This window comes from Ovis aries, chromosome 9 (assembly GCF_016772045.2).
Source record: "Ovis aries strain OAR_USU_Benz2616 breed Rambouillet chromosome 9, ARS-UI_Ramb_v3.0, whole genome shotgun sequence".
Taxonomy (NCBI): Eukaryota; Metazoa; Chordata; class Mammalia; order Artiodactyla; family Bovidae; genus Ovis; species Ovis aries.
This window is the reverse complement of record NC_056062.1, coordinates 95,023,908-95,034,761: the sequence shown is the minus strand read 5'-3', so window position 1 is coordinate 95,034,761 and position 10,854 is coordinate 95,023,908. Positions and strand designations below refer to the sequence as shown.

Genomic DNA, 10,854 nt, shown 5'->3' with positions numbered 1-10,854 from the left:
GGGCGGGACCATGGGGCTTCCCACCCAGCAGGGCGCTGCCCGTGCTGTCGGGCCTGAGGGCCGCTAATGAGAGGATAAACAGCCTCTAGAGCACTGGTGGGTTGGCAGTACTGGAAATGAGGGCGCTGCAGACCGAAGTATAAATCTGAGCCTTCCCCTTGACCCACCTGCAGTGACTGCAAAAAAAGAGAAGAAATCCAGTGAAGTACAAATCTGAGCCTTCCTCTTGACCTGCAGTGACTTCAAAAAAAAAAAAAAAAAGAGAGAGAGAGAGAAAAAAAAATCCAGTGAAGTATAAATCTGAGCCTTCCCCTTGACCCACCTGCAGTGACCGCAAGAAAAAGAAGAAGAAATCCAGTGTTTCCATTTTATTCTGGGTCCCATCCTGGAATACCAACCACCCAATCTTTGGGGATTGGTCTGGGTTTTTAAACATTCTTACTTAAAACCGTGAGTCATGCTGGAAGGGTTAGAAGTTTCAGTGATGATATGCACCAGTGGAAATGTGTTCCTGAGACTTCTTTCCTGACGCTTTGCTGGGTCGGGTGTACTTTTAGGAATTCTGGGATTGGTGAGCTTTTTGTTTGGCTTTGGAGAGAGGGCACAGGGAAGTGGGAAAAGGAGGTATTAATAACTGGGAAAGGCGAAGCGCTTCCAGAGCTCCCTGAGGCCTGCTGTGGGTGGAGGAGAACTGGAGGAGGACTAGGCTGGTTCCGGAAGATTCATCTAAGGGTTAGGTCGGCATTTCCAGTGCTTACCTTACCACTGGGGAGGTGACCAGGGACTATAATGTCTCATCCCAGGAAAACCGCAGCTTAAGCTGCAAATAAGTCACCCATAAAGAAAGTTTGGAGACACAATCCATTACAACTGTGTTCTTTAAGATGGACTTTCTCTGCTGGATCTTCGGAATAAAGAGAGTCACAGGAAGCAGTTGGGGTGGCCTGGCGCGTAGGGAGATAGGTCAGAAGCAGAGAGCATATATTCTGCTAGGGCTGGAAGAGCATCTGTCCCTGGGGCCTGGGGCAGGTGGAGACACGTCTCCCAAGACCCGGCACAAAGATGTCCTGCCTTTAAAGACGGTGTCCCGCAATCGGGTTATGCTGACGTTTCACTTGGGATTCATAGGCCAGCCTTTCCCTCGTGACTCTAGGGGAACCTGGGGGCTCTGAGTCCACCTGGGCGTCCCGGCAGAGAGGAGAGACAGGTAAGACCTGGGCAAGACGAGGAAGCGAGGAGGCTTGAATCTAGATTCGGCTGGAGTTCGGACGGAGGGGCGATCCGGCAGAGGGTGTGAGGGGGGCGGGGGCTTGGGAACGTCCGGGGGGAAGTCGCCAGACACCCAGACCGCGTGAGGCGGCGAGCGCCCGGGGTAGGGCGGTCCTCCGGGCGGCGTGGGGTCCACGGGGCAGGGCGGGGAGAGGAGAGGGCCGGGGCTGCGTGGGGTCCCGGGGTCGGCGTGGGGGCCCCCGGGGCGGCTCGCGCGCGCGGGGGGCGGCGGCGGGACAGGTGAGCGGCCGCGGCCCCGCCCGGCCCCGCCCGGCGCGCAGCCGTCCCGCCCCCTCGGTCGCGGTTTCGCCGCTGGCTCTTTCCTCCCCTCCCGCTCCTCTCTCCTTTTAGGTCGCTCCACCCCGCCCAGAGCAGGCCGGGGGCCGGCCCGAGCGTCAGCTCGCGCGGGGCGGCTCGGCGAGTCCGGAGCGGAGCCGCGTCCTCCCCGCAGGCGCGCTCGTCGCTCCCCGCGCGGCCCTCGCGGCTTTCCCCCCGCGCGCTCGTCGCTCCCCGCGCGGCCCCCCGCACTTTGCCCCGCGGGCGCGCGTTGGAGAATGCCGGAAAGATGGCGGTAGCGGCGGGGCCGGCCGGCGGGGGCGGCCGCGCGCCGCGCAGCGGGCTGCTGGAAGTTCTGGTGCGGGACCGCTGGCACAAAGTTCTGGTGAACTTGGGCGAGGACGCCCTGCTGCTGAGCTGCGAGGACGGCGCGGCCAACGGCCTCGGGGCGGCCGCCGGAGCCTCGTCCCGCCGGGGCGCGGGGCCCGCGGAGGCGGCCGCCGGGGTGCGCACCGCCTTCACCGACCCGCCCGAGCGGGTGCCCGAGGCCGTGTGCAGCCAGAAGCGCGGCGTGAAGGTGCTGAAGCAGGAGCTGGGCGGGCTGGGCATCAGCATCAAGGGCGGCAAGGAGAACAAGATGCCCATTCTCATCAGCAAGATCTTCAAGGGGCTGGCGGCCGACCAGACCCAGGCGCTCTACGTGGGCGACGCCATCCTCTCGGTGAACGGCGCCGACCTGCGCGACGCCACCCACGACGAGGCGGTGCAGGCGCTGAAGCGCGCGGGCCGCGAGGTGCTGCTGGAAGGTGAGGGCCCATCGCGGGGCGCGCGGCTCGGGGCGCGCGCCTCCACCTGCCTCCCCCCACCCCCGCCCGGTGCGCGCGCCCCCCCACCCGCGCCCCCCCACCCCCGCCCCCGCCTGCAGCCCCTCTCCCGAGGCCGCAGCGCGCGGAGTTGTGACAACTTCTACCCTCCTGGGGGCAACTCGCCTCCACCCCAGGGTCGTGCCAGGTGTCGACCTGGCAGGGCTGGAGGGAAGGGCCGGGCGAGCGAGCTTTCGTGAGCCCCTACCCATTGCCCGGCAGAGGACGGGGGGCGGCCTGCACTTTGCCTCGATTTTATCCGCGCGAAATCCCGGTGTCGTGTAGGGGCTGCAGGTGAAGCTGGCGGTGAGGGGTTCACGGCCACGTTACGGAGCCGGCTCACCGGATCAGAGCCGGATCGCGACTCTGCTCGGGCACGATTTTCTCTCAGAAGCCTGGGCAGCCCGGCGTAAAAAAGGCGGTGGGGGTTGGAGTCTCACAGGGGCCCGAGAGAGGCGGCCACGTGTGAATGCCGACACTCGCGCCACCCTTCCCGGCTTCCCTCCTTCCAAATCGGAAGCGGGGCTCTGGCGAGTCGCGCCGAGGGCCGGGAGGGGTGCTGCAGCTTTCCGCACAGGTTTGCTTCTGCCGCCAGGAGCCTGGCCGGTCGGTCTGGATTCCAGGTCGCTCTGGGTGGAGGGCTGCTGGAGTGTTTTTCCTGCCTGAGTTTTCCCCGTGTTTTCCCTGCACCCCCTCGCAGTGCTGTGGAATCAACTTTACGTTTGTAAACAGTTTCCCCTGCTCCGTGAAGTGTCTTAGCACCTCCTCTCTTGAGACCTGAAGGCCCCGTTCCCGCTGTTACAGAGTGTGAGTAGGATGGTCTGCGGCGTGTGTCCTGGTGTGGCTGTGTGTCCGTCTGTGCACAGAGGGGCGGTGGGGGCGCTGAGGGGGTGGACGTCTTTCCTGCCACAGCTGTGCTCCCGTCTCTCCCTCTGTGTCCCTGTCTGCCGCTCAGCTGCGGAGTACACACCTCGCGTGGCATGTAAGTGTCTGTTTAGCCAGCTGCCCCCACACTGTAGACGGAGCTGTCTGGGGGCTTTTATTTGATTATGGGTCCTCTCCCTTGAGCTCCATGTCATGCCCGCTGAGTAAATGAATAAATGAAACCATGGCCATTGAAACGGAGTGTTTCAGCTGAGACCTTGTAAACTGGTGGTTGATTTAAGTCCTAATTTAAGACCTTGAGTCGATTTCCTGCTCAGTTGCAGTGCGGCCTGTGAAACCGAGAAAGTTTGAAGTTTGGAAACCAACTGCTCTTCCCTGTAACAGCTGATGCAGCTCTGGTCCACGGTGGCCCACTTCCTGGCCTAGAATACAGAAGGTTCCCCGCAACCCTTGTTTGTCTAGAGTATTTGTGATGTCTTCATATCCAATTGCTGCCGGGGATCCAGAAAGTAGAAGGCTATTTGCCTTGGCTTGATGATTAACATAAGTAAACAGAAAAAAGTTTCTTGATTCAAGTGTGTGTTGGCTTGTGTGACAAGGGGCAGGTGGAATCTGGAGCAAGTGTAGTTTGGACTATAAACGGCTGGACACCTGCTCGGCTTGCAGTATTACCGCAGAATATCAGGGGGCACAAAGGCAGGTCGTTTCTGTTTCAGGCACTGCCCTTGATTATGTCTTTTGTTTTATTCCCCCTCTGTTTCGATTTAGTGAATAGTGACTTAGCAAAGAAATAAATTAAAAAATCTACCTCTCCCCTGAAGAAGAAGAAAATATGATTCCGGGAGTTAAAAATAAATTTAGTCAAGAAAATAATTCAAGCAGTTGTCTGAATTTTTTTGGTGCTGCAACTGAAAAGTGAGTTTTGTAAAAACCTCTAAATATAACAGTCTTACAACAGATCGTTGTGTGTTCCAGGCAGGAGCTTTAGGGGAAGACTTGTGGGCTTCCTGGACAAGACCCACGTGGGCTTTGTTTGGGCAGCAGTCTTATTCTAAGCCTGAGTGTTCAGAAATCAACTGCTATTAAGATAAACCAGAAACCCCCTCCCCACCAAAACAGTATCTGTTCTTCTGAGAGTATTGATCCTAAATGAGGTGGGCGTGGCCGTATATCATCAGATCAAACAGCACACCACTTCTCTGGTAGCTTGCCTAGTACTAGCACAGGCTCCCAGCTGAAGGGGCTTACCAGAACCACCAGAAGGGCTTTTAAAGCTCGCCTGTCCACTGCTCCTGCACGGAAATGCCATCTTGATTCCAGAATTTCTACACAGGAAAAACTGTGCCGATGGAATCTAGTTGGATGAGAGGGCTAAGGGGCTGCATTAAATATATATTTATATGGCAAAGACTTTTTTTTTAAACTTAGATTGCTTTTTCTGGCTTTTTCAGGGAGCAGATGGAGACTAGTTGAGTTCTTCAACCAATGCTGATGCCGAGCTCATTTCATGACATGTGCCCCCTGGTGGAGACTCACTGCCTGTACTAATGGTGTGCGTGTGCCTCTATCAGTCACGTTGACTCTTTGCAACCCTGTGGACTGTAGCCCCCCAGCTCCTCTGTCCATCTACTGATGGTACGGAGGGCTGTACCATTAGTAATGTAATCAAGGGCTACATTTCTTCTGAAATGAAGCCCAGAAAATTTCAGTGCCTGCATTCTAGTCTTAGACTCTGTCGTAGAAGGATCTTAACATCCCCGAGCCTCAGTGTCTTCTGAAAAATGAGAGTAAGTAAATGTTTATTTACTGGGCTGCTATAGGAAGAGCTCTCTGAGCATTTTCTTAAAGGAAGCAGGGGTTGTATATCAGGTGCCTGATGTGCTTAATTATTTTTATGGTTCAAATGAAGACGAACTTGTTCCTTCTAAGGAGCAGGCTTTCCCTATTCCCCTACTGGAGTTTATAGCTTAAAATTTTTATTTTATGTTTCATTTTTCTTGTGCTATAGAACTGTGACCTTAGGAGACCATTGCTCTGGGCGCAAGGAATCACAGCAACACCTCGCAGCTCTTGAGGACTTAATATATTCCGGCTGCATTTGTTACATTTGTTGCTGTTACACTTGGAGTAACTCTTAGAGGCTAGTGCTACTGTTGCTAATTTTACTGAATGGAAACTGAAGTTGATAGACAGCAGGTTATTTGCTTCAACTAACAAGATATCCAGGTCTGTCAGGCTTAAAAGCTCAAGGTGAGACTGATACTGACTTCTGCCTCAGCTGTCTGCTTGAGTCAGTGGAAGCGCCATCAGTTACTGGACTCAAGATGCTCTTCGCGCTCCTCGTGTGCTGACATCAGGCGGCAGCCACGAACTGGAAACGGTCACTGTGCGGCCCCCCAGAGGGGAGGCAGGAATGGACAGTGAGCCCCAACCTAATCCCCAAGTGTCTGGCTGTCCAGAGGGCCCTGCCGCGATATGGCCCACACCTGCAGTGTGATGGAGCCTCCGTTGTTGGACACACGGCGAGCAAAGAGACTAAACTGCAATTCAGCCTTTAAATAGTGGATAAACTATGCCGGTTATGTCAGTGTCAAACCAGATGTGCATCAAAGTTAAGATCAGAAATCTTCACACTACAGACTCATTTCCCATCTTAGGGAGTGGAGAACATGGACTCTGCGTCCAGCCGTGCAGACGTTGTGCCCCATGACCCCAGGGGCGCACCCTCTGGTGTAGGGCAGGGCCCACCATTGCCTTTGGAAGCTTTGGGTGGAGGAGGGGGAGTGGGGGAGGGTTTTCGCCCTTATATTAATAGTAAAATCATAATTCAAACTGTATCAACCTTTTTGTAGCTGAAGCAACAATAAAGTCAGTTTCTTCAGAATTTGTTGAGATCAGGGAGTGTAGGATGTTCTGAGAGTGGAGGTGAGGGGTGAGCAGAATCATCCTTGCATACGAAAGTCTCCTGTGGAGCCGGACTCGGGAAATGGGGACTCAGGTGTGACGGTTGTTGACATTCGCCCTGTCGCTCAAAGCTGCTTCCTCAGCGCCTCCCCGGGGCGCTTGGTGTGGGGAGTCGCTGAAGTGTCTCTTCCACCACTTTCTGCAGTGCTGGAGGCGGGGGGCAGGGAGGGGGGGTGCAGGCGAAGGGTAGTGAGTTTGCTGGCATATGGCCTCAGAGCTGGACCCAAATTTGAACTTCAGAGGGCTTTATGGGCTGCAGTGCTTGCCCGTGGGAAGGGAAGCTGAGCCCCTCTTGGGCTAGCGGAAGGCCAGGGCCTCAGCCCAAAAGAGAGCTTGGCCATCAGCTGTAGCTGAGTGTGAGTGGGAAGAATGTACCCTTTAGACCTTGCTGAGGGGCAGGAGTGAGAGAAGACGAGAGGATCGAGCCGGGTCGAGGCTGGTAGGGCTTCTTAGAGTCGGATTTCATTCTGAGGGTGAGGTGTTCGAGGCAGGAAAATGTCATGCTTGGTTTCATATTTCCAGAAGCTCACTCCCTCAAGCATGCTTCTGGCATGGAGTTGGCAAGACTAGTGAGGTGGGTGGCCCCCTGCGCCCGCCCAGCCGCCTGGGGTGTGGGCACCTGATCCCGAACTATACCTGGGGGCGCCTCCCTGAGCAGGACTTAGGTTTGTGGAGGGGCTTCACTGCATTACGATTCTGTCTCCAGGTCACCCCTTTGCGGATGAGTGGACAGCTGTTATAATTCCCCTTTTGTACAGGAGGAAGTGGAAATGCCAGGGTTGTGTGACTGGTCCCAGGTACCTTGTCAGTGATGGAGATGGAAATCAGGTTATCTAACACTCCGTCCGCTTTTCTGCTGCACACTGACACCGGCCCAAGGCTTCATGCAGGGGCTAGGAGAAGCCTCAAAGGAATGAGACGCGGCTTCTCCTTGCAGTAAGCAGGGAGGCAGGGCATTTAAGACTGATCGTGCAGTACTTGGAGGGCTTCCAAGGTGGAGCTAGTGGTAAAGATTCCCCCTGTCAGTGCAAGAGACACAAGAGACCCAAGTTTGATCTCTGAGTCGGGAGGATTCCCTGGAGGAGGGCATGGCAGCCCACTCCAGCATTCTTGCCTTGAGAAGCGCATGGACAGGGAAGCCTGGTGGGCTACCATCCATAGGGTTGCAGAGTCAGACACAACTGAAGCAACGCAACATACATGCATGTGGAGTAGTGGAGATTAGTAAGACAAAGGGTGGTTTTTACTCCAGCATATAAAGCAATAGTACCTGGCATACATTGGGCTTCCCAGGTGGCACAGTAGTAAAGAATTCGCCTGCCAGTGCAGAAGGTGGAAGAGACTCAGGTTCAGCCTCTGGGCCAGGAAGATGCCCTGGAGGAGGAGCCAGCAACCCACTCCAGTATTCTTGCCTGGAGAATCCCATGGACAGAGGAGCCTGGCGGGCAAAGAATTGGACATGACTGAGTGACTGAGTGACTTCCCTGGTGGCTCAGACGGTAAAGCGTCTGTCTACACTGCAGACCTGGGTTCGATCCCTGGGTCGGGAAGTTCCCTGGAGCAGGAAAAGGCGACCCACTCCAGTGCTCTTGCCTGGAGGAGCCCATGGACGGAGGAGAGTGGCTGAGCATTCATGCATGCACCTGGTGCACGTTCAGCTGTTAAAATGTGTCAGGGAGGGGAAATTGGCAGGACAGGCAGAAGGAAGGAGGGAGAGAGAGAAAGAATTTGGGGACGTCACAATGACCCTTTTTCACGACTCCCATCCTCCAGCACTCATGCTGTTAGACTATGGCAGTAAACATTTGGCGTCTGATAAGGAAACCGTACCTTTCCCTGTAGAGAAGAGAAGTGAAGAAAGGGCTTTATAAACCCAGGAAGCACTCGCTTAACATAGGCCAGTCTTGGAAGACAGTTAACAAAGAGTAGCCAGACGTGATTTTACAAGTGATGGGAAAGGGTAGTTATCCTTTTCATGCTATATTTAGAACCGTTTTGCCTTTGCCCCACTGTGGCTCAGGGACCTCCATGTCCAAATAAGTAAGAACACTTTCTACTGGAGGAGATGAAAACTGTCTGCTTAGATATTTTAATTGTTTCTTTTTTCAGCTTCTGTATCAGTCTGAGAATTCAGACCATATTCCGTAAGTGAAGCTGATCTTTTGGTTCCTTCTCTCTGCGGGGCGAGGGGTTGCTCCTCTCGTTCAGTGGTGCATTTTAACACATGCCGTGGAGCATGTGTTAGAAATAGCTCATTGCACAGGGTCTGCATTTGTGAAACACATCTAACCAAGGCTCCCGGTGGTCTGTGTGGAGGGGAAGTTCCTCTCTGGCAGCCTGTGGCCTACTGAGAATTCTACTTCAGATGATGCATTTCAAAGCAGTTAATGGTAAAGAAAAGCCAGAATTTTCCCCCACGTTTATGACGTGTTTTACATACTAACCCTCATTACACACTTCACTGGCTTTGATCTGTAATAGCACTTGCCTTTAGCTCTGGCCTGCAGAGTGAGGCCTCTGAGAAAATATGTGATGTGCACCAGGAAAGAAATGTCCTAACAGACCCACGCAAGTGAGCCCCATCCCCAGCGTGAAGTAGACAAGACAGAAAAGTTCATGGTTAATAGTGGTTATCATGGAAATTAAAAGGATGACCCAGACTTCAGCTCAGTACTTTTCGAAACTGCTTCTCCTCGCTGTGGACTGAAGGGTCAGCATGTGCATAAATGCAAGCAGCTGTGACTGAAATTTAGCAGTTGCTGAGGATGCCTGCAGTTGGCATGTCCAGTTTGCACTGCTGTTCAGACTGCCCTTGTTTCTTCCTGTTGCAATTTTTTTTTTTTTCTCAAAGAGGTAAAAAGCAGTGGTTTAGAGAGTTGGCTTAAATTTGCATGCGGCCACTTTCTAGCTTGTGGTCTTGTGCGAGGTATTTAACGACAAGCCTCAGTTTCTTAACCAGCAGGTTCATCGTGAGGAGGAGAGTGACTGCGTGTGTGAAGTGGTCAGCTCAGTGCCGAGAACGCGGTCTGCACTAAGTGATGACTGGCCGTGCAGCGTGTCAGACCTCATGCTTAGCCAAGTCTCATTTCTGGATAGAGGGCTCAATCGCAGGTTCTGTAATGCAGGCACACGGCACAGTTTGGGGTTCACCGTGCCAGGAGACTGGCTGATGTAAGAGGTGGCCTAGCGGAGCTCATTTGCCACGTGGGGTTATGATTTTTAGTCGCATCAGATACTTTCCTTCAACCGAATGGCAGCGTACGCTGCTGTGGTTTTTAGAGGGAAAATGTGAACTGTGTCTTAAAATGCTGATATGCAGGAACATGGAGAAAAGTGTTTTGTGAAGGGATAGTGGGCAAATAAGGATTTAACCAACAAAGCAAAATTCAAAACTCTTTGAAAATTTTTCTAGTAATTATAGGAATGCCAAGATCTTATTAGCCCAAAGAAACCCAAGTGTTTTTATTTAAAAATGTAAAGTATATAACTGTTACTAAATAAAAATATACTTTAGTGTTTTTTTTGTTTGTTTTTTTTTTTACTTCTGTTATTTAGTACTGTATTTTGTGGAATCCAAGAGACCATCCAGTGGAAGATAAATTTATGTATCCTTAGGAAAGAAAAAACTAAGATGGGGAGTCTTACAGGACACCTGTTTAAAATTGGGACACCAGAGTGTTATGCCTTCAGTTCAGGGTTAGATGGAAATTAAGCATCACAGATAGGGGCGACAGAGGGGCTCATCAAACTTGGTGCTGGAGGAAAGGGAAAACACATCCCCTGTGATGCTGATTGCAAGGTCACTAAGTCACGTCCAGTTCTTTGTGGCTCCATGGACTGTAGCCCACCAGGCTCCTCTGTCCATGGAATTTCCCAGGCAAGAACTGCAGTGAGCTGCCAAGCCCTCCTCCGGGGGGTCTTCCCAACCCCAGAACTGAGCCTGCCTCTCTGGCATTGGCAGGTGGATTGTCTGCTGCTGAACCACGAGGGAAGCCCTGAGTTGCAAGCTGGTTCTAATAAATATTTAGATCTAAATTTAGAATGTCAGTGTGAATGTTAACAAGTACTTAGGCAGTGTCCTCAGATTGGGATGGCCCTCGGTGAATGAGAGGAAAAATTATAAACACGCTATGCAAGAACTTGGTTTCCATCCGGGCCTTCAGAAACTTTAAGGCCATTCCCCAATTCAGAGATGATAAAATATGAAGAAGAAGGAAAAAAAGAGGGCGGGGCAGTTTGAATTATGAGTTATGGTGTTAAACTGTTATACAACTAGTTATTAACAGAACTTTTCGGTACTTTCCTGGTGGCCCAGTGGCTAAGAATCCACTTTCTGGCGCACGGGGCGTGGGCCTGTTTGATCCCTGGTCGGGAACCAAGCCCCTCCGCGCAGCCAGCGCTGCAGCTAAAGAGACCCCGTGGAGCCCCGGCCACCGGAGGGGCCCAGTGCTGCCCCCAGAGAGAGCTTGCGTGCTGCCGCAGAGACCCGGTGTAACCAAAGCAAAAACAGGGAGAAAACCGTTTGTCTTAGGGTGGTTAGTAAGGTGGGACCTTGTTGGTAGATTGAAGCAAAAATCTATAGAGGAATGAAACGAAA

At 53.0% G+C, this 10,854-nt stretch overlaps 1 protein-coding gene and 1 long non-coding RNA gene across 3 annotated transcripts in view; both read left to right on the top strand.

The window, feature by feature from the left end:
- Positions 1-1,618: 1,618 nt before the first annotated feature.
- Positions 1,619-10,854, top strand: part of SNTB1 (syntrophin beta 1) — a 245,040-nt gene continuing 235,804 nt past the window's right edge. For both annotated transcript variants that reach the window (XM_027973276.2, XM_042254553.1), the window contains exon 1: positions 1,619-2,351. In XM_027973276.2, coding sequence (XP_027829077.2) covers positions 1,835-2,351 — 517 coding nt within the window. In that variant the 5' untranslated portion in view covers positions 1,619-1,834. The remainder of the gene's footprint in view (positions 2,352-10,854) is intronic.
- Positions 2,919-9,775, top strand: LOC132657236 (uncharacterized). The gene is made up of 2 exons (XR_009595101.1): positions 2,919-3,215; positions 3,611-9,775. It is a non-coding gene; the product is annotated as an uncharacterized LOC132657236 (long non-coding RNA).